This window comes from Perognathus longimembris, unplaced genomic scaffold (genome assembly GCF_023159225.1).
Source record: "Perognathus longimembris pacificus isolate PPM17 unplaced genomic scaffold, ASM2315922v1 HiC_scaffold_5347, whole genome shotgun sequence".
NCBI lineage: Eukaryota > Metazoa > Chordata > Mammalia > Rodentia > Heteromyidae > Perognathus > Perognathus longimembris.
The window spans coordinates 16,712-39,204 of NW_025960764.1; the positions used below are offsets into that span (position 1 = coordinate 16,712).

Genomic DNA, 22,493 nt, shown 5'->3' on the forward strand with positions numbered 1-22,493 from the left:
ATCTGAGGACGGCGGTTCAAAGCCAGCCCCGGGCAGACCCAGCAAAAGCCCACAAGTGGAGCCGTGGCGCAAGGTGGCAGAGCAAAAGGACATCGGGGCGGCGCCCAGGCCCTGAGTTCAAGCCCAGGACGACAAACACAGGGAGTGGGGGCGGCAGAGAGTCCAGCCCCCGCTTCTCCTTTCGGTCCCCTTGGAGGAGGAGCAGCCCAGGAGCCCGGCGTGCCTGCAATCGGCCAAACTACCCCGGAGCCAGCCGGGGCCCCAGCCCGGGGAGCCCGGCATTGTTCAGCCCAAGGTTGCCAGCCGGAAACAAAAGGAGCGCCTTCTCCCTTTCTCTGGCTCTTTCTTTCTCCCTCCCGGAGGCGGCAGGGAGGAGCTCCGGCCTGCACGCTTTTTTGTGCTTGGCCTTACCGACCCGGGAGGGGGGGGGGGCCGGGCCTTGGCCGGCGCCTGACCCCCGCTCCTGTCTAATTGGCCCCTGCAGGAAGCCGGGCTGGCTAATTGGGCGGGCGAGGACAATGGCCTGGGGCCGGGCCGGGCGGGCCTGGGGGCGGGGCTTCCTGGAGGACCTCGGCTCTCCTTTCTTGTCCCCTCCCGGTCCCTCCTTCCTCAGGAAGACCCCCGGGGTCACCCGGAACCCGCGCCGCTAGCACGTGCCTCTCCTGACAGCAACCTGAGGCTGGACCTGGGGGGGGGGGCGCTGAGGAGCGCGCAGAGCCAGGGGCCTGGGGCTCACGCCTGTAATCCCAGCCACACAGGAAGCTGGCAGGGGAGGATCACGGTTCAAAACCAGCCTGGCAGGCAATTTTTATGTCAGTCCCGGGGCTCGAACTCAGGGCCTGGGCGCTGTCCCTGAACTTCTTTTTGCTCAAGGCTAGCGCTCTGCCACTTGAGCCACAGCGCCGCTTCCGGCGTTTTCTGTCTATGTGGTGCTGGGGAATCGAACCCAGGGCTTCATGCCTGCTAGGCGAGTGCTGCATCACTAGGCCACGTTCCCTGCCCAGCGGGCAATTCTCTTAAGACTCTCCAGTTACTGCCAAAAAAAAAAAAAAGCCAGAAGTGCAGCAGCTGTGGCTCAAATGCTAGGGACAGCACCCGAGTCCTGAGTTCAAGTCTTAGTACCAGCGGGACACACACACACAGAGTCACCTTCCACGCAAGCCGCCTCCTGCTGCCCCGCTCCCGGGCTCAGAGTGAGCGGGGAGGTGATTGGGCGACCGTGGGCGGCGGCAGGCCGGCCTCCCCTCCCCTCCCCTCCCCCCCAGCTCGCGGTGGCTGCCGTTGCCTAGCAACGCACCCCCCACACCTGCCGCCGCGGTGAGCGGGGAGCCGGGGACTTACCGATCGGTGGTCCCCGGTAGCCCGGGCAGCCCGGGGGGCCGGGCGGGGCGGGGGCCCGGGCTCCCCCATCTGCGCGGCCAGCTGTCCTCGCCCCCAGGCTGGGTCCCCGGAGACAGTTGCTACCACAACAAGTGCCTGCCTGGCGACGCCCGCAGGGCGGGGAGGGGGGGCCCCCCGCGGAGGCGGGGAGGGGGGCCCCCGCGGAGGCGGGGGGGGGGGCCCCCGCGGAGGCGCCTCGGCTCTTTCTCCAGGGTGGGGTGCCCAGCTCGGGCGAACCGGGCTGGGGAGGGCGGGGGAGGGCGGCCCGGAAGACCCCCTCCCCCATGTCAGACGCACCCCCCCCCCCCCGTCCCTCACCAAATCCCTCTGAGCCCCCCCCCCCACGTATTCTGTGTGTGCGGGGAGCGGGCGTGAACTCCGGAGCGGGGCGCTGGCCTGAGCTTCTCCACGCCCGGCTGATGCTCCGCTTCCGGACCTTTCCGTGGGTCCGTGGGGCTCGGAGTCTCACACGCGCTCTCCTGCCCACCCCCCCCCCCCAGCTTTGAACCACCCCCCCCATGGCCGTCACCGGAGTCGCTGGGGCGGCAGGCGTGAGCACCACACCTCCCGCTCTGTCCTCCACTTCCACGCCCCCCCAGCCCCTTCCTCTGCCTGAGATTCGCCCCACCCCCCGGGGCCTGGCCCTGCTTTCTAAACATCTGGAGCCACGGTTTCCTAACATCTGGAAAGATCTGGAAACAGTGGAGGCGGGGGAGGAGGAGGTTTTCTAAAGGAATGCTCTGGAAAGCAGAGGGCAAACAAACACACACACAGCCCACAGCCTAGACGGCCCCTGGGGGAGGCGGGGGCGCCCCCATGCTCTGTGTGGACAGAATGAGGGGTCCCGGAGGTGGGGGAGGGCCCTGGGCGGTCCCCACCAGGACCCAACAAGCTGTCTCTGCTCAGAGGTGGGGCATCACACATGGTCGGTCCCCTGTGCTGTCTGTTTCGTTCCAGGCTGGGCCTGCTCGCTGTTCCTCGTCTTTTCTTGTTTTTGCGGGGCTGGGGCTTGAACTCGGGGCCCGGGACACCGTCCCTGAGCTCCTTGTGCTCAAGGCTGTCGCTCTGCCACTTGCGCCGCAGCGCCCCTCCAGTTTTCAGGTGGCTCATTGGAGACGAGGGGCTCAGGAACTCCTCTGCCCGGGCTGGCTTTGAACCGTGATCCTCGGCTCTCAGCCTCCTGAGTCGCCGGGCTGACTGGTGGGAGCCAGCAGCGCCTGGCTGAAGTGGCTGCTTTTTCTTATAATGTTCTCCCCACGAGGGGGGGGGGGGCTGGGCAGGGCCCCCCCCCCCCCGCCTCACGCTGCTCTGGAGCTCACTCTCGAGCTGGCCTGGGGCGGTGGGCCCAGTGGCCTTTACTGCTAAGTAGCTTTGTACCCTGGACAGCTCGCCCCCGGGTCCCTGAGCCTGGGGCTCCCCCTCTTGTAACCTGGGGTGCATCCTCGGGTTCCCTTTGTGGAGCTGGTGTGTGTGGGGGGTGAATGTGAATCTATCTCGTCTCCCCCCCCCCCCCCCCGGCACCGCAAGGACGGGGCCTCAGCTCCCCCATCCTTCAGATTCCTGGGGTAGGACCCTCCCCTCCCCCAGACCCCAAGCCCCAGAATTAGGCCCCGTGCCGTAGCAGGACGCTCCCCCCGCCATGCCAGCCTCCAGCCGCCCCCCTCTGCGAGGCACCCAGCGCGCCCCCCCCCCCCCCGGCCCGCTCAGCCCCCGATCGATCGGCTGCGCTCCCGTCCTCGGGCGGGCCATGAATTTTTCATCAAAGGTCTGTAGACTTTGGGAAACGTACAATTAGAGGCGGCATCAATAATGCACCGCGCGTGAGCAGCCCGGCAGCACCGGGGCCCCGGGCCGGGCGGCCCGCCAGCCCCTGTGCGGGGAGGCAGGGGGCACCCCGGCTCCCACCCCGGCTCCCCGGGGGGCCGGCACTGGACGCATGACGCACGTGGAAGGCCAGCAGGGGCGAGGGGACCCCTCAAGCTGGCCGAGCCTGTCTGGGGGGCCCGGCCGGGTCCTGGGCGGCTCATCTGTGAAATGGGTGCTAAGGAGCCCCCCCTCGGCCCAATGCCCGCTGTCTCAGCTGCTCAGGAGGCCGAGATCTGAGGGTCATGGTTCGAAGCCAGCCTGGGCAGGGAAGTCCGTGAGACTCTCATCTCTAACCAGCAAAATGCTGGACGTGGAGCTGCGGCTCACGGGGTAGAGCACCGGCCTGCACAGACCCAGGCCCTGAGTTCAAGACCCAAGACAGACACCAAAAAAAAACAACTCCTCAGAACCAAAACCAAAGCCCCGGGCATTTACCAGAGGGAAGCCGGGGGTCCCGGGAAGAGCGGGGCGGCGCCAGGCGGGGAGGAGGGAGAGGAAAGGCAGAGCCCAAGGGCAGAGGGCACCGCGCAGGGCCTTCAGCAGGCCTGGCTGCCAACTTCCCACCCTCCGCCAGCCCAGCCTCGCAAGCCACGCCCCCAGGACCGCCTCACCGGGAGGCCACGCCCCCGCACTGAGAAGCCACGCCCCACTCTGCCTCACTGGGAAGCCACGCCCCTGCACAGCGAGAAGCCACGCCCCCTCAGCATCACAGGGAAGGCCACGCACCATCCAGTCTCACCGAGAAGCCCCGCCCCCTCCACCCCCACCAATGCCCGGGCCCCTAGGTTCCACCTGGCTTCGGCTAAACATCCCTCCTGCCCCTCCGCCAGCACTGGGACTTCAGGACGCCAAATGGCTTGTCTGTTCATTATCATTCTTTGTTGTGTGTGTGCGCGTGCGTGCGTGCGTGTGTGCTCGGTTATGGGGCTTGAACTCCAGGCCTTGTCCTCTTGCTTTAGCCTTTTCTGCTCACGGATGGTGCTCTATCACCTAAACCACGCCTCTGGTCCAGCATTTTTTCTTGCCGGTCCTGGGGCTTGCACTCAGGGCCTGAGCGCCGTCCCTGGCTTCTCTTTTGCTCAAGGCTAGCACTCCGCCACTTGAGCCACAGCGCCCCTTCCAGCCTTTTCTGTTGATGTGGTGCTGAGGAATCGAACCCAGGGCTTCAAGCCTGCGAGGCGGGCGCTCTGCCACGTTCCCGGCATCTTTTTTGCCGATGCATCGGAGCTGAGCGTCTCTGCGCCGAGGGGCTGGCGGCTGGCGCCCGTCATCCCGGCTGCTCGGGAGGCTGAGAGCCGAGAAAGCGTGCTAGACCCCCAGAGGACAGGAAGCGCGTGGTGGGGTGGGGCGGCGGAGGGCCGGCCTTGAGCGGAAGATCGCAGGGACGGCACCCGGGCCCCGGGTCCAAGCCCCAGGACCACACAAGACAAGGCTCCGCGATTTGTCTGCCCCGCCTGGCTGGCTTTGCACCCGGAGCCCCAGAGCTCAGCCGCCCAAGTAGCTGGCGGGGGGGTGGGGGGTGGGGGGGTGGGGGGGCGGGGGGGGGAGGGTTAGGAGAGCCTCAGGCCAGCCTGGCTCACCGGAGTGAGGGGGGGGGGGCAGGAGACAAGGACGCCTTGGCTTTGCCTTCAGAGGTCCTTGCTGGAGGGAGGGGACACACCCGGTCGGGGTGGGGTGGGGGGGGTCAGTATGACCTTGTGGAGGGAGCCCGACGACCTTGCTCCGGCGTCTTCCACGAAGGCCCCGCCAGCGAGGCCAGGGCCGCGCACTCCCGTGAGGAGGATGCGTGAAAAGAACAGATGGTAACAAGTGCGAATTAATCGAGCGAGGCCCGGTGCGCACAGGCTGGTGGAGCAGGCGGGCTGACGGGAGGGGGGGGGAGGTGGGAGGGGAGGGGCGAAGCCATAACGAGAGTGCTTATTGATGTCTCTCCCTGGGCCACCCCCAGCGGTATCGACGGCGGCTGTCTATAAATCGCCTGCATCGCGAGGCCTCGTTACCCTCCGCCCCCCACGGGCCACCTGGGCCTGGAGGCCGGGGACGGCCTGCCCAGCCCCGGCTTAGGAACCGCTCCTCTCCCTCCAGCTCTGGGGCTGGTGAACTGGAAATCCGGGCCTCCCACACGGTTCTCTGCCCTGGCTGGCGTTGGCCCTCACATCCGTCTCCTGCGGCGGAAGGGTTGCGGGTGCGAGCCACCGCGCCCCACCTGGCTCACTGCGGGTGGTGACGGCGCTGTGACTTCTAGCCGAGGGTCCTCAGGGAGGCCAGGAGAGGCCTGGGGCGGGGTCTCGGGGGATCTACGGCTGGGGTAGCGCAGGCCCTGGGGGCCCCCCTCGCTGGGTCCACCCTGGGGGTCTGGGGGTCGTGGGGGTTCCAAGGAAGCTCTGATCACCTGGATGCTGGGGAGGGGTGGCGGGGGGGTGGGGTCGGGCACGTGGTTGAGGGAGGGCCGATGGGGAGGAGGCAGGCCTCTGTGAGGATGCCGGGGTCTGGGGAGCGGCAGAGAGAATTTCGGGGTCTCTCTGGAGGCTGGCTGGCACGCTAGGTTTTTTTGGGGGGTACTTCCCAAGTACCCTGGGGTCTGGCATGCTCCCCACCTAGATTGTCTGCTAGGGGTCATCAGCCCTCTGCCCATCCCTCGCGGTCACCAGCCCCGATCCCGGCTCGGTTCCCTGCCCCGGTGTTGCCGGAAACTTCCATGTCTGGCAAGTTCCAGCTCACCCCCTAGGTTCACAGAACGCGTGCCGCGTTTGGCGTCCTGGTCAAAGCCAGACCGGAAGGAAAAGTCTGTCGAGACTCTTCTCTCTAATGAACCAGCCCCCCCCCCCCCCAACAACAACAACAAACTGAAGTGGAGGTGTGACTCCAATGGTAGAGCGCTGACTTTGAGTAGAAAAAAGGCAAGGGAGAACACCCAGGTCCCGAGTTCAAGTCCCAATGCCGGCACACGAAAGAAGGGAAAATAAGGGGCTGGGCGTGGTGAGCTGAGCTCCTGGAGCTGCGAGCCACCGGTGGGCTGGGTCTGGGAGGAAGGTTCTGGGTCCCAGGGAGGGCTCAGGGCACGGGGTTCGCAGGCTCCCGGAGGTCCGGCAAGGCCGGGGGCCCGGCCGCCGGTGGAAGCGCTACGGGAAGATGCTCTTTCCAGGGCCGTCCGGCTACCCCTCACCAGGGCGGGGTCCTGGGCGCCAGGCCTCCGGAGGGGGCAGGAGGTCTCCGCCTCAACTGTCCAGCGTCCGAAGGGAGCCGATACCCCATCAAGAAGAGGGGGGAAGCGAACGCCGGTGGCTGGCGCCCGTCATCCTGGCTACTCAGGAGGCTGAGGTCTGAGGACTGGGGTTCAAAGCCAGCCTGGGCAGGAAAGTCTGAGGCTCCTACCTCCAGTAAACGACTCAGAAAAAGCCAGAAGCGGCGCTGTGACTCAAAACAAGCTCAGGGACAGTGCCCAGGCCTGAAGTTCAAGCCCCAGGACAGACACCCCCCACCCCCCCCACACACACAAGGGGCGGGAGGGAGGGGGAGTCTACTTTTATCCTCATCCCCATCCCCAGCAGAGCTGGGCTCAGGACGGGGAGGGGGCTCCCCAATCTGCCTGAGGAGTGCAAGATGGCTCCTGAGCCCCTACGCCCTCCCCCCCCCCCATAGGCCCTCTGCCAAGTCTGGCCCTCAGAACCCCTTCAGCCGCCATCCAGCCGCCCCCCCCCCACCCCACCCCCCCCCCCGTCCTGTGAATTTGCATATCTGAAAAAGAATCCCGCTCGGAGGCTGAGCGTCCAGACCGGGGCCCCTTTTGTCTGTTTGAGCAGGAGCTGGCTGAGGGCGGAAGGATAATTAGTCCCTTGTGGACGGCGGCAGGGGACCCCCTCCCCTCCTTGAAGATTGAAAGGCACAGCTCGCACAGCCAGGCCGGCCCAGACACCCCGCCCCGGCCCCGGCCGCCGCCCGGCCGGCCTCCGCGCCAAGGAGCGGCTCGTCTTCATCTGATAAACGGGGGGACGAGCCGGCTATTCTCTATTATCAGCGGCTTGATTGGACGCTTAGCACGTGTGTGTGTGTGTGTGTGTGTGCGTGTGTGTGCGCGCACACGCCTGCGACCCAGATCTTCTAATGCATGTCGGGAGGAAATTGGTTTGTATTAAAAAGCATTTAATCTGAGCTGGGGGGCGGGGAGCGCCCTAATAGATTCAGTGCCTGTGACTCCCCCCCCGCCCGCACACACACAGGAGGACGCCCACAGGCCCACCCGGAGCCCGTGCCCGGCTGGGGCGGACCCCGAGTGCCCCCCGACCTCCGGGTGCCCAGGCCGGCCTGCCCCCGGCGGCTCCCACCTGTCAGCCCAGCCGCTCGGGAGCCCGGACAGCCACGTCAAAGTGCACACAAGGGTCTCAGGGCGGGCGGAACTTAAGCCTGGGTGACTAGAAGAGGGGCTGGGGGGGGGAGAGGGTGGGCAGAAGGGAGAGGGGGAGGAGGAGGGGCAAGGCACAGAGCTGCGGTCGCACCACCGGGCTCGAGTGTCCAGCGAGAACTCCAGACGGGGGTGGGGGGTGGGGGGTGGTCGAGTCCGGCGCTCACGCCCGTCATCCTTCCTGGCTGCTCTGGAGGCTGAGATCTGAGGGCCACAGTTTCAAAGCCAGCCTCGGCAGGAAAAGTCTGTGAAATTCTTCCTCCAGTGAACCAGCAGAGAGCCAGAAGGAGAGGGGCTGGGAACGTGGCTAGTGGCAAGAGCGCTCGCCTCCTATCCATGACGTCCTGGGTTCGAGTCCCCAGCACCACATATATAGAAAACGGCCAGAGGTGGCGCTGTGGCTCAAGTGGCAGAGTGCTAGCCTTGAGCAAAAGGAAGCCAGGGACAGTGCTCAGGCCCCGAGTTCAAGGCCCAGGACGGGCAAAACAACAACAACAACAAAAAGCCAGAGGTAGAGCTGCAGATCAAGTGGTAAAGCACCAGCCTTGAGGGACAGCGCCTGGGCCCCGAGTTTAAGCCCGAGGACTGGCCCCTAATACACACACCACACCACACACACACACATGCACACACACACGCGTGAGGATAGGCCCCTTCAACGGTCAGACCCCTTCCTAGGCAGGGGAGCCAGGGCTCCCCACCAGCTCATGGCTGCAGATCTGTTGGGGGGGGGCGGCTGGCTCAGCCCCGAGCCCCCCGCAGAGAGACAATAAATCGACAAACACTTAATCTCTCTGCAAATTGAAACCGAAGCCGTAAATATCTGCCGCACCCCGCCGCTGAGTTATGAGTCTGGTTTATTAATCTCTTTAGTCCCAGGTGATGGATGGAGAGGAGAATGGCCTCCTGGGAGGCGGGTGGGGGGGTAGGGGGGCGGGAGGAGGAGGGAGCAGGGGTCAGGGGCCTCCTCCAAGGGCCCCGGCAACGTGGACGGAGCCACGTTGTTACCTCAGAATTGTTCCCTGCTCCCCGCACCCCCCCCCACCCGGGCATGGGCTGGCTTTGAACCACCGTCCTCAGATCTCAGCCTCCTGAGGGGCTCGGATTACGGGGGTGAGCAGCCCTGTCCGGCTGTCCCGCCCCCCCGTCTCTCATCCTGAGGGCATGAGGAGCCGTCCATTCTCGGGGGTGCGGGTCACAGCGGGGAGGCCCGGCCTCCGACTCCCAGGCCTTGTCCACGCGCACGGGAGCCACGGGGTTGACGCGGCCCCCCCTCCCAGCAGCCCTGCGGAGGCGCAGGCGCGTCTGGGGGACCGGCAGGACCTTTTTAGGGACCCTCAGGGTCAAGGGAGGAAAAGAAACAAAAGGTGGGGTGTGGGGTGTCGGGGAAGAGGGGGAAGAGCTTTCAAAGAGAGACAGAAAGGAATGAGTGATTCCAGCTGTGCCGGCAGGCAGAAAACTCTGCTGAATCTTTAAACAACCCTGGTCAATTATTCATCTTCTGGCCCCGCTGGTCTGCCACAAATCTCCCAACAAGGCGGAGGGAGGGAGGGAGGGAGGGAGGGATTACAGACGAGAGCCGTCGGCGCCTGGCATGCGTTGGTATTACTGTTATTATTGTTATTATTATTGCTATTGACCGGGGATGGGACCTAGGGTGTCCCGCCTGCAGTCAAGTGCTTTGCCACTGAGCTGCATCCACGCCCAACATTGCTTCCGTTCTGAAGAGAAAGTCCAGACTGACCGGCCCAGTGCCGGCCCAGAACGCCCCCCCCCCGGCTCGCCACCCCCCCCCCCCAAGCCGGCGGCCCTTCCTCCCGGTGCTTTATCCCGTGGCTTTTTGGTTTGTTTGCTTTTGTTGGCCATGGGGCTTGAACTCAGGGCCGGGGCGCTGTCCCTGAGCTCCTTTTGCTCAACGCCGGCGCCGTACCACCTAAACCACAGCTCCACTTGCAGTTTTCTGGGTGGTTCCTTGGAGATGAGAGTCTCATGGACTTTCCTGCCCAGGCTGGCTTTGAACCGCGATCCTCACATCTCAGCGACCTGAGCAGCTGGGATGACAGGCCAGGCTGCAAAGGCGGAGGAATCAACGGGCTGCTGCCGTCGACCCCGGAAAGCTCCCGGGACGGGATCTGCGTGTGCGTGTGTGTGTGTGTGCGCACACGTGTGTGCGTGCCGGTACCGGGACTCAAACTCGGCACCTGGGTGCCGGTGTTCCTGTCTGTAATCCTAGCGAGTCAGGAAGCTGAGATCTGAAAAATCACGGCTGGAAACCACAGCCCGGGTGGGGCAACTCCCGTGACTCTACCACCGATGGACTACAAAGTGGGGGCGCGGCTCGAGGGGCAGAACCCCAGCCTGGAGTGGGAGAAGACGGGGGGCGGCACCCAGGCCCCAAGTTCAAGCCTACTATCAGTACGCTACACACACACACACAGGCGTGCGCACACACACACACACACACACACACACGCTGCCACAGGGCTCCATGCCAGCGATGATGAAGCGGAGGAGTCCGCGGCGGGTGCGTGGCCTCGGGGCTGCCCCCCCCCGCCCGCCCCCCGCCCCCCGCCGGTGTCTGCTCACCGCCTCGTGGGACAGCTCCAGCACCTGGGGCTCCTCCTCCGACCCCCGGGACGGCGACGCGAGGGCGGCGTTGGCCGCGGCCTTGGACCAGGACTCGCGGATGGAGCCGAGCTTCTCATCCAGGATCTTCGGGTCCAAGATGGGCAGGTGCTTGGCCACGGTCGGCGTCAGGAAGGTTTCTGGCCTCTGGGGGAAGACGCGGAGTCTGGAGACCGGGCCTTTCCCCGCGAGCCTCCGGGCCTCCCTCCGCGGCCTGCTTGCCACCCGTCCCCGGCTCTGGGACACCCCCCCACAGCTGCTCCCATCACCCCAGCGACGCCTTTCTCCTTCTGTGTCCCTCCTCCTCCTCCTCCTCCCTCCCCTCCTCCCCCTCCTCAGTCCCTCACTTCCATTCTCACCTCTGCACCTCTGATGGATGCCTTTCTCCTTCTGTGTCCCTCCTCCTCCTCCTCCTCCTCCTCCTCCTCCTCCTCCTCCTCCTCCCCCTCCCCCTCCCCCTCAGTTCCTCACTTCCATTCTCATTGCTGCGCCTCTAAGTCCTGACTCCATTCTAGCCCTCCCCCAGGACACGCGGCCACCCACGCCCACACTTGCCAACAACTGTTGTCCGCAAACCATTCCCCCCACTTCCTCCCCCCGCCCCCAGCCTCGCAGTTTGGCTGTCTGTGCTTCTGATAAAACCGTAAGTTCCTTAGGTTTAGAGAGATACGTCTGCATTCCTGCTGCGGAGAAGTCACTATAACATGTTTTCTTTTTTTCCTGTGGTGGTTGGTTGGTCTTGAACTTGGGGCTCTGGACCTGGGACCACAAACCTCTGCCTAAACTCTGTCTCTGATTGGCTCCAGAAGGACTGATACCAAGTGCATAGTGGATGAATGGATGGATGGATGTGGGACCCATGGGCTGACAAAGGGACTGACGGACGGATGGATGAGTGGAGGAAAGATGGATGGAGAGAGGGACAGATGGGTAAGTGGAAGGATGGATGGACAGACAGGCAGACCGACAGGCAGATGGATGGATGAATGGACCAATGGATGGATAAATGGACAAATGCATTGAAGGGTAGATGGGCAGATGAAGAGATGGATGGAAGGATGGATGGAAGACTGGATGGACAGATGGATGGATGGATGGACCAACAGGCAGACGGACAGGTGGATGGGTGGAGGAATGGGGAAAAGACCACCTTCCCCCTGGCCAGGTGGCCGGGGGCTCTGGGGCGAGAGGCTAACTCGGGTCACGTCACGACACGTCTCCTCATTTGCCAGGCGGAAAGCCAGTCCCCTGCCCTGGATTTCATAGACTGCCGTCTAATCCGGTTAGGGGAGGAAGCGGAGGTAATGCGATCAGGGCCCTGGTCACCGCCGCGGCAGAGCGGAGCCCAGCCCCACCCCGGATTCTGATTCGGGGAGATTCTGATATTTACCAGATACGAGTCACCTCGCCCCATCCCCAAGACGGACCGCCACCGAGTCCCACCCCAGCAGCCTCTGGAGGCGGAGGCCTGCCTGGAGGAGGGGGAGGGGAGGGGGAGGACGGGGAGGGGAGGGGGGAGGGAGGGCCCCCCACCAGGAGCCTGCTTGCTTTCCTAGCCGGCTGCCAAGTGGCCCAGGCCACCCCGCTTCATTAGGCCATGGCCGGAGGTGGATTTTGAACGCTCAGCGCCATGCACAGCCACGAACCTGCCCAGAACCCACAAGTGCCTTTGTGTGCGGCGGTGGCGGCCCCCCCTCCTCCCTCCCCCTCCTCTCCCCCCTCCCCGCCCGCCCAGCCCAGCCCAGCCCAGCCGGGGTCTCTTTGGAGACAGGTCGGGGCCAATAGCGTTCCAAGCGCGTGGCTTTTGAGATCATCGCTTCCCTCCCTCCCCTCCCCCCGCCCCTCCCCACTTGCTCGCCCGCCCCCCCTTACCCCGCTGCAGCCCCCCTCATCATGCAAAATGCAACAGCCCCCCTCCTCCCCCCCCCGCCCCCGCCCCCAGCCAGCCTGCCTGCCCTGGCCTCGACGCTCGGGAGGGCGGGCTGGCCGAGGCCGCTGTCCTTGGTGCTGAGGCAAGGAGCGGCCGGCCGCCTGCCCCCACCCCCGCCCTCCCGCCGCCCCCCCCCCCCGCCGCCCCCCGCCCGCCCCCCGCCCTCCCAGCCTCCAGCCCAGGCTCTTAATTCAATTAGCCGGCCCGGACCCCTCCCGGGAGTCGTGAGCGGAAACTGACAAATTCTGTTTAACAAAGACGTTTGTGTCCCCCCCCCCCCCCGCCCCCTCCTCCAGCCCCCCCGCCCCCCCCCCCTCGGCTTCGGGCTCTGCTCCGTATCTCACTCATTAGGCATCTAACAAAGTGAGTCCTGCAAATCTGCTTCCCATCGCTAGTAATTCCCGAGGCCTGACACAATTTTCTCCCTGATAAAGAGAGGTCGGGAGGCCCGGGACGGACGGCGGCTCCGCCATCCGCCTCCGCCATCGCCTCCGCCATCCGCCTCCGCCTCCGCCTCGTCGGGTCCCGGGGCCTCCTGGCCTGCCTGGGTTCCGATCACTCGGCCGGTCCCCCCCCCCCAGCCCTCCCTCCCTTCCCCCACCCACCGGCCGCCCAAGCCGCGGGGCCGAGCGTCCGCACGCCGCGTTTACGGCGGGATTCTGTCTCGGTCTCGGGGGGTGGGGGGGTGGGGGGGTTCAGGGCCGTCCCGTCCCCCCCAGAGGAGCGGCCCAGTGCCGTTGCCGGGCGAGGCCGTGCCTCCATTTCCTGGAATCCAGAAGCAACCTGTGGGCCCCGGGCGGGGCGGTGAAGGTTTCTGTGGTTGTTTGTGTGTTGTCGCCGCGGGGCTTGAACTTGGGGCCTGGGCGCCGCCCAAGGCCGGTGCGCTGCCCCCCCCCCCCGAGTCCCGGCTCTCGGCCCCGGCTCTGCGCCGCGTCTCCCCGGCTTTCGTGCCCCGGCTGCTGGGACGGCCATCCCGGGTGGGCCTCTCTAGGGCCCGGGGGCGTCTGGGGGTCCCCCGGGGAGGAGGGGGGCGGCGGAGCGGCTGTGGGGCGCGGAGGGCTCGGAGCGTGGGCTGAGGGCTCCGCCGGGGGGGGGGTCCCCGTCCCCCGGCGCCCGTCCAGGGCCCGCGATGGACACAGCATGCTTCATCAGCAGCTGAGGTCAGCCACAAGGAAGAACCCCAAACCCCGAACCCCCTTGGAGGGGGAGGAGGAAGGTGGGGAGCCCTGATCTGGGGTCCCCTCAGAGTGGGGGGCTCAGGGGCTGCTTCTCCCACCCTCCAGGGGGGCTTGGGACGGATGGAAGGCGGTCACCCCCCCCCCCCGACTCTTAACCCCATCGCCTCAAATTCACCACTCCGGGGCAAACCCCAGGAAGGCGCCTGGGTTTCTGGTTTTCCCGGGGGGTTGGGGGGCCCCCGTCCTCCCACGGGGACTCTCATCTCCCAACGAACCAGCACGAAAAAAGAGAAATCACAAGCGGAGCCAGCCCCGAGTGACGCAGCTCAGGACGGCGCCCGGGCCCCGAGTTCAAACCCCAGGCAGGAGGAGCCGCGCCACCAACTCCAGCCGACGCGCGCGCAGAAGCCCCGGCCGGGCAGGGGCCGAGCCGCCCGTCCGGTGGACACCCGCGTGAGCACGCACGCGCGTGTGCGCACGCGCCAAGCTTCCCGCCCTCCAGCCGGGAAGCACTGAGCCCAGCACCTCCCACGGAGACCAAGCCTGCGGCGGCGCACGCCACCCTCAGAGTCCCGGCCGTGGTCTTTCTGTCTCTGTCTGTCTGGCGGCGCTCCTCTTCCTGAGGAGCCGGGGTGACAGGCTTGTCTTTGCTGAGATGGGGTAGCCCCGCCTCACGCTGACAATCCAGAACCCTGGCCCCCACCCCCCTACCACCACGGAAGGCCCCAGTCTAGAAGATTCTCTGCCCTCCGTCCTCTCTCCCTAATCTCGGTGTTCTCTCTGCTTCCTGGAGCAGACATTTCCGCCCTAAGCAGCGGGGGGGGGGGGCCTCCCCCCTCCTTCCCGGAGCCCCCTGCCCCAGGGTCCGAAGGTGAAGGTTCTCGGGTCACCTTGAGCAAGCCTGACCTGAAGCCTTACCTCGGAGGAGATCAGCTGGAAGGATAAGTCCCACGGTGGGGGCTTCGCCGCAGATGGTTTTCAGGTGGGTGTCCTGGAAGGGGAAGGGGTTGTCAGGGCTCCCCACCCCCACCCCCACCAAGGTGGAGAGGGAGGGAGGCTGGGGAGGGACTCACGGTGACCGGGAGCCGCTCCACGTGCAGCCCGCTCGGGCCTCTCCCGGTCAGCATCTTGCGGTACAGGCGGCTCTTCAGCGGCAGCACCGAGACGCCCAGGGTCGGGCGAGGGCCCGTGGGCGCGCTGCCCTTCACTGGGGGGGGTGGGGGAGAGCGAACCGGGGGTGGCACCCCGCCCCCGCCCCCCTGCTCCTTAGCCCTGCCCCCCCACCCCCCGCCCGTCTTCGGGGCTTTGGGAACTCAAAGCCAGCCCTGGTTAGATGTCCCAGCCCCTCGGAGGCCGAGATCGGAGGACCGAGGTTCAAAGCCAGCCCGGGCAGGGGAAGCTGAGAGACTCCTCTATCTCCAAGGTGCTGCAGTGCACCCTGGGAAACCGCGAGGCCCGCCCCCCGCTGCGGTGCACCCTGGGAACCGCGAGGCCCGCCCCCCGCTGTGGTGCACCCTGGAACTCTGAGGCCACCCCCCGCTGCGGTGCACCCTGGAACTCTGAGGCCCACCCCCCGCTGCGGTGCACCCTGGAACCGTGAGGCCCACCCCCCGCTGCGGTGCACCCTGGAACTCTGAGGCCCACCCCCCCGCTGCAGTGCACCCTGGGAACTCTGAGGCCCACCCCCCCCGCTGCGGTTGCACCCTGGGAACTCTGAGGCCCACCCCCCCCGCTGCGGTGCACCCTGGGAACTCTGAGGTCCACCTCCCGCTGCAGTGCACCCTGGAACTGTGAGGCCCACCCCTGCAGTGCACCCTGGGAACTGTGAGGACCACCACACCCTGCAGTGCATCCTGGGAACCGTGAGGCCCGCCCCTGCAGTGCACCCTGGGAACTGTGAGCCCCCCCCTGCAGTGCACCCTGGGAACTGTGAGGCCCGCCCCCCGCTGCGGTGCACCCTGGGAACCGTGAGGCCCACCCCTGCAGTGCACCCTGGGAACTGTGAGGACCACCCCCCACTGCAGTGCACCCTGGGAGCTGTGAGGCCCACCCCCTGCTGCAGTGCACCCTGGGAGCTGTGATGGTCCCACCTCCCCCCCCCCTGTACCGCAGTGCATCCTGGGAGCTGTGAAGATCCCTCCCTTTAGCACAGTGCACCCTGGGAGCTGTGAGCCCCCCCCCTTGCTGCAGTGCACCCTGGGAGCTAGGAGGGCTCCGCCCCTCCCTCCCCTAGGGGTATACGGAGCCTGGTGAGGCCGGGGTGCACGAGGGCCCCCGTGGACAGGCCGCCCGCGGTCCCCCTTGCCGCCTCCGCCCGCCGCCCCCCCACCCCGGGAGCCCCGCCCCCGCCCCCCCCGCCCCGCGCCCCACGCACGGGAGGCGGAGCTGTGGTACTCGAGCACCAGCGCCGCGTCCTCCGAGAAGCTGGTGGCCCCGTCGCGGCCGGGGAAGAGGAAGGACTGGTTCCACACGGGCTGCGCCGGGGCCCCCCGGCCGGACAGCTGCGGGAGAAGGGGGGGCGCCGGTGAGCAGGCCCCGAGTCCACACGACGGCAGGGCCCCGCGATGGCAGGCCCGCCCCGGCCGCGCCCGCCTGTCCCCCGGCCACAGGCTGAGTCGAGGACGGAGGTGGAGGCCAGGGCGGGCAGGGCAGTCGGGGAGACGCGCGTCGCCCAGGAACCAGCAGCGAGCCGAGTAAGCTACGGGACGGCGCCTCGGCCCCGAGTTCAAGTCCCAAGACATGCGCGTGCACACACGCACAACACACACACACACACACACACATTGAGGGGGGCGATGGGAGCCATCGCTGCCCCATCGAGTCTGACCGTCGGTCCTGCCGCCTCCGGGGTGTGGGGGGGGAGGGACGGCGAGGGGGGGGGCGGCGAGGGGGACAGTCGGGGGGGGTGGAGACCGAAGCCTGACACACTCATGTGTACACCCCGGTCCTCCTGGGCTGCCCAGGGCCCCGGCGGCGTCAGCCCTGTCCCCGGGGAGCTGGGCGTGCTACGTGCAGGGCACGGACGGTGCGTGTGCGTGTGTGTGTGCGTGTGTGTGTGTGTGTCACTCCTTCTAGAAGTGCCAGCTTCTGTGGAGCTGGGCAGGGCGCCCCAAACCACTTCCCTTCCAGAGCTACCTCCTTCCCCTGGCACCTGAGGGCGGCTATCCCAGACCCGGGGTGGGGGGAGGGGGGGAGACCTCGGGAGGCCCACGCCGGTCCCTCACCATGTCTACCCTCCATCCTAGAGGATGGAGTTCCTGCAGTGGATGTTCACCCGCCGCTCCCAGAGCTTTAATAGAGTCCACAGAGCAGCGAGGCGGGGGGGGGGGGGGGACCGTGCCGGGCCAGGGCCAGGGGCTTCCCCGAGGGGCTGCCCAGAGCAGACGCCCCCCCCCCAGGAGAGAGCCCCTCACCCCTAGAATGGAGGAGGGGGGGCTGCCCCGGGGTGTGGGAGCGCACCCCTGGAGGACATCAGGCTAGATAGCCTGCAGCCTGCCGCCAGGCACCCGGTGGAAGGTTCCAGAGGGCTGAAGTGGCGGCCTGGGGTGGGGCGGGGGCTGCAGATGCGACGGGAGGGAACATGGCGGGCTGTGGGGATTAGAGAGCAGGATCCCCCTTCAGCTGCCATCTTCACTGAGGCACGGCCCCCCCTCCCCGCCTCTCCTCTGGGCCCCGCTGGGACGGGCCAGGCTGTCCTGGGGTGGGCCTGGTGGGGACCCCCATGAGTTAGGACCCCTGGGCCTCAGGCCTGCCTCGTCTCGTTGCATGACCTTTATCCAGCCCCCGTCCCGCGGGGGGGTGGGGGGTCCCTGATCCAGTGCTGGGGAGAGAGGGGCTCCTCCATTTCAGTGTCTGCCTTTCCTGCTGGTCCTGGGCCAGCCTGCTCCCCCCCACCGCCCCCCGCCCCCCCCGCCCCCCCCGCCCCGCCCCTGCCCAGGTGCAAGCGTGCCCGTGACCTGCATCAAGGGTCCTGGTGTGTCCCAATGGGGGCGGCATGGGGGGGGAGCTGGAGAAGGGAGGGGGAGGGGGAGGGGCTCCCTCATTAACGCAGGCCGCCCCCTCCCCTCCCTCGGGAGAGCCGCTGATTGGTTTATAATTCCTGGGCAAATGCAGAGACACGGAGAGGACCCTGGGAAATCAAGGCCGGGATTGGTTTGGGTTTGGAGCTCCGGTCCCGGCGGCCTCCGGAGCTTTCCTGGAGGATCTCCGCCCTGCAGGGAGAGGCTGGGGCTCCACGGGGGTGGCGCGTCCTAGTTTCTCCCCGTCAGATGTGCACCTCGCGGGCAGACCGCAAGAGGGACTTCCGAGATGGACCCTTGCGCAGGACAAGCGCCCAGGGAAGTGGGGGCCCTCCCCGGGGTGTGGGGGGGACTCACCCTGCTGTGTCTCTGCACCTCAGGATCTGGACACCCTCTCCAGCCCACCCCCCCCTGCCGCCGCCATTCAAGGCTGGCGCTCTACCCGCTTGAACCACAGCTCCACTCCAGCTTTTGTGTGTGGCGGGGTGGGGGGGGGGCATTCACCAGAGATCAGAGTTTCCCAGACTCTCCGGCCCAGGCTGGCTTTGAACTTGGATCCTCGGCCCCCCGAGCAGCCGGGATGGCAGGCGTGGGCCGCAGGGCCCGGCTGTGACTCGAGGGCGTAGGATCTCAAGGGTGTTGGCGCTTGGTCTTTCCGTGTGTGTGTGGGGGGGGCCCCCTCTTCACAGGAGCACCCCAGGAGCAGGCAAGGCTCGAGGGGAGGGGCCCACCGAGGGGCTGGCGGGGGGGGGGGAGGGGGCAGTCGTACCTGGGGGCACCCGTGCTGGCTGGCCCGAGGCACGTCGAAGGCCATCACGGAGGAGATGGGGAAGGAGAGGGAGGTGACGGGGACCCCCGTGGAGGCGGAGGTGCCGTCGCGGCTCGCCTGGCTGGTCCTGGAGGGGGAGGAGACGCGCGTGGCGCTCCCGCCTGCGGGGGGTGGGGGGAGGGGGGAAGGGGGAGGGGGAGGGGGCTGGGCGCCGGCCGCCGTCCCGGCCCCCGGCTTCTCGGGGCTCCTGGCGGCCGGGGAGACGTTGTGTGTGTTGGGCACACGTGTGACTACGGCGGGGTGTTCACGGATGGATTCCTGTGCATGTCGGGGTGTGTCTGCGTGTGTGTGCACGGTGTGCAAATGTGCGAGTGTGTGTCTGGATGTGTCCCGTGCCTGCGCATGGGTGTGCATGCCGTGCACGTGCGGCTGTGTCTGTGTGTGGATGTGCGTGTCTTGTGCACACATGTGTGTGTCTGTGTGTGCATGCTGTGCATGTGTGCGTGTGTCTGTGTGTGTCTGTGCATGCTGTGCACGTGTGCGTGTGTCTGTGAATGTGCATGTCTTGTGCACACGTGCGTGTGTCTGTGCGTGGATGTGCGTGTCTCGTGCGCACGTGCGTGTGTTTGCACGGCCACAGGTGTGTTTTGTGTTGTGTCTCTGTGTGCGTGTCTGCTCAGCTGCCCCGGTGTGCACACGTGTGTGTGTGTGTGTGTGTGTGTGCAGGCTCGTGGGGGCTGTGGGGGGGGAGTGGGGGGGGCGCGCGGGGGGGGGGCGGGCTCCCTGGTCCTCACCCCAGTGCGCCTGGCTGGGGGCAGGTGGGCCTCCCCCTCTGCTCTCCGTCGGGAGGGGGGATCCCTGCTGCATCTTTTGGGGGGTCCGCTCCGCTAGGGCCCCCCCCATGCAGTGGAGCCCGTGAGGGAAGGTTCCAGAGCTCCCGGAACCGCGCTGCCACTCACTTGAACTCATTGTAGTTGGGCACCACGCGGCGACCGCCACCAGCGGGCCAGGGTTGTTGGCGAGAGGCTCATTGACGCCCTGGAGAAAGACCTAGGAAAAGAAACCATCTCACGTGTCCGGTCCTCCCTGCCCCCCCACTCATGTGTCCGGTCCTCCTGCCCCCCCACTCATGTGTCCAGTCCTCCCTGCCCCCCCCCCCATGGCCGCCGCCTCTCCCAAGGCCACACCCAGCCTCGCCCCAGCCTCACAATCCCCACCTCCCTCCTTCTCTCTTAGCCTCCCAGGCCTCAGGGCCTTTGCATGTGCTGATCCCGCTCTAGATTCCCGTTCCCCAGGACTCCTGGCGGCATCAAGGCCGCGCTTCGGCTCCAGGCAGCCTTGGTCTTTGCCACGAAAGCCAGCCACCGCTGCCTCTCCTCAGCACTGCTACTTCTAACGTACTTCTTTTTCCTTCTGGTCAGTTGTGGGGCTTGAACTCAGGGCTCGTGGGCCGTCGCCTTACCTTTCTTTTGGGCCCGAGGCTGATGTTCTACCACCTGAACCACAGGCAGCCCCCCCAACCCGCTGCAGCCTTTTACTTCCGGCTGGTTAACCGGATGCAAGCGTCTTCCAAGCTCTCCCGCCTGGGCTACATTTGAAGCTCCACCCCCAGACCTCAGCCTTCAGAGGAGCCGGATTACAGCGTGAGCCACAGCACCCCGCTGGGTTTTCCACCCTTGATCCTTCTCCCCGTTGCTCACACAGACGGAGGTGTCTGAGGGTAGGGGGGGGTCTGGGGTCTGGTTTCAGAGTTAGGCCCCTCCCCAGATCACCTGCCCACCCACCCGGCGGCTACCTCCAGGGCCGTGTGGTCAGAGGCCGATGTAGCGAGGAAGAAAGCTGCTCTTCCGCACCACGGTGGCGTAGAGGCGCGTCCTGTCAGCGTCTCCGTTGCTCTTCCCAGACTGAGAGGGCTGGAGGCCGGGCCCAGGAAAGAAGACGCGCAGGAAAGACAGAGTCCAGGGGCCGTCGGGCCATAAATCCAGCCCTCCACGGCCGATCGCGCGGCATTGCTCCGCGGGGGGGCCGGCCCGCCGCTCATTAAGGCTCATGGTCCCCTTGAGCCCTTCTGAGATCAATAGAATAAATCTTTGCTTTTCCATCTGAATATTTCATCACCCTCCGAAGGGCCCTGCCCGCCGCTCTCCGGGTCATGTCTCCGGAGCCATGGCCGCGTGTCCAGGGGGTCCCTCCTGAGCCTCCAGAGCCTCGGGATGGGGCTTCCCTTGGGGGACCCCAGGTTAAGTGGAGTTCTGTGTGCTGTGTGGCGGGCCCGAGGAACCCAGACGGTCTCACCCCCTTGGGGTGTGTGTGTGTGTGTGTGTGTTGTGTGTGTGCATGCCAGGACTGGGGCTTAAGTTCAGGCCTGGGCACTGTCCCGAGCTTATGTGTTCAAGTCCAGCGCTCTGCCACTTGAGCCACAGCTCCACTTTGGGCTTTTTTGCTGTTCACTGCATATAGAATAAGAGTCTCATGGACTCCCCCGCCCGGGGCTGGCTTTGAACTGCGATCCTCAGGTCTCAGCCTCCCGAGGAGCTGGGATGACGGGCGCGAGCCACCAAGACCGGGCCTGGCCCCGTGCGTCCTCCTCCCAGCCACTCTCGGGGTCTGGAGGACGCACAGCGGGGCGTGGGGACAATGATGACTCTGCTCATCTGTGGCCCAACGCCTAGCACGTAGAAGGTGCTTAGTTAAAACCCGAGCAAGCAACGGCAGATGGTCCTCGTGTTTAGCCACTGGCCCCGGCAGGGGACAGGGAGCGTTTGCACATCAGGCCAGTGGCCAGCTGCATTCTGGGAAGGGTGTGTTCCCACAATGCCTTGTAGGCGTGTCCCCACAATGCCTTGTAGGCATGTCCCCACAATGTCTTGCAGGTATGTTCCCACAATGCTTTGCAGGCACCTTCCCACAGTGCCTAGCAGGTACGTTCCCACAGTGCCTTGTAGGTACATCTCCATGAGACCTTGCAGGCACTTTCCCACAGTGCCTTGCAGTTACATTCCCACAGTACCTTGCAGGTACATCTCCATGAGACCTTGCAGGCACTTTCCCACAATGCCTTGCAGTTACATTCTCACAGTACCTTGCAGGTACGTTCCCACAGTGCCTTGCAGGTGTGTTCCCATAATGCCTTGCAGGTACATTCCCACAGTGCCTTGCAGGCACATTCCCACAGTGCCTTGCAGGTGTGTTCCCAGAATGCTTGCAGGTACATTCCCACGTGCCCTGCAGGTACATTCTTACAGTGCCTTGCAGGTACATTCCCACAGTGCCTTTCAGGTGTGTTCCCAGAATGCCTTGCAGGTATGTTCCACAGTGCCTTGTAGGTACATTCCCACAGTGCCTTGCAGGTGTGTTCCAGAATGCCTTGCAGGCACATTCCCACAGTGCTTGCAGGTATGTTCCCACAGTGCCTTGCAGGTACATTCCCACAGTGCCCTGCAGGTGTGTTCCCAGAATGCCTTGCAGGTACATTCCCACAGTGCCCTGTAGGTCCATTCCCACAGTGCCTAGCAGGTGCATTCCCACAGTGCCCTGTAGGTCCATTCCCACAGTGCCTAGCAGGTGCATTCCACAGTGCCTTGTAGGTGTGTTCCCACAGTACCTGGCAGGCATGTTCCCACAGTGCCCTGCAGTTACATTCCCACAGTGCCTTGCAGGTGTGCTCACAGTGCCTGCAGTTACATTCCCACAGTGCCTTGCAGGCGCGTTCCCACAGTGCCTTTGCCTGCCACGCCCTCTGGGTCCCCTAGGCCGTCCTCTGTCCAGCTGCACGAGGACGCAGCGTGGAAAGACCCCGCCTGCTGCAGGCCTGGCTGGACGCCGCCTCAGCTCTGCTGTCAGGAGATTTTCCTGTTTCCCCTGGGGTCGGCACGCCTCACCCCCAGGGCCCAGGGCCCGCGGGCTGACTCACCTTCACCAGCTCAAAGTGGTAGGGGTGGAAGATGCGCAGGTACTTGATGGGGATCTCGTAGGACACCCAGCTCCTCCTTTCTTCTGGTTGTCCACCACCTTGACGACCAGATCTACAGGCAGAAAAAGGGGAGACCGGGCATGCTCCGCCTGTCATCCCAGCGACGCAGGAGGATGAGCTCTGAGAGGCACAGTGCAACGTCAATCCTGGGCAGAAAAGCCCCTAAAACCTATCTCCAATTAGCCAGCAAAAAAAGAAAAGAAAAAGCCCAAGTAGAGCTGCGCGTCAAGTGGCAGAATACCAGCTTTGATCAGAAAAAGCTCAGGGACAGCGCCTGGACCCTGAGTTCGAGCCCCAAGACCTGTGGGCGTGCACACCCCAAAACTCCTTCTTCCCGCCCCTCCAAAGGAC

General features: G+C 65.9%; 1 protein-coding gene across 1 annotated transcript in view; it reads right to left on the reverse strand.

Annotated features, from left to right (window-relative positions):
* LOC125345160 (coiled-coil domain-containing protein 33-like) overlaps positions 1-22,194 on the reverse strand; it is a gene marked incomplete at its 5' end in the record, with an annotated part of 30,527 nt that extends 8,333 nt beyond the window's left edge. The window contains 12 exon segments of the mRNA XM_048337386.1: positions 10,235-10,420; positions 14,300-14,326; positions 14,328-14,372; positions 14,455-14,588; positions 15,756-15,882; positions 18,170-18,296; positions 19,129-19,159; positions 19,162-19,219; positions 19,965-19,985; positions 19,987-20,082; positions 22,083-22,157; positions 22,160-22,194. Of these exon segments, the coding sequence (XP_048193343.1) occupies positions 10,235-10,420; positions 14,300-14,326; positions 14,328-14,372; positions 14,455-14,588; positions 15,756-15,882; positions 18,170-18,296; positions 19,129-19,159; positions 19,162-19,219; positions 19,965-19,985; positions 19,987-20,082; positions 22,083-22,157; positions 22,160-22,194 (962 nt within the window).
* Between the last annotated feature and the right edge of the window lie 299 nt (positions 22,195-22,493).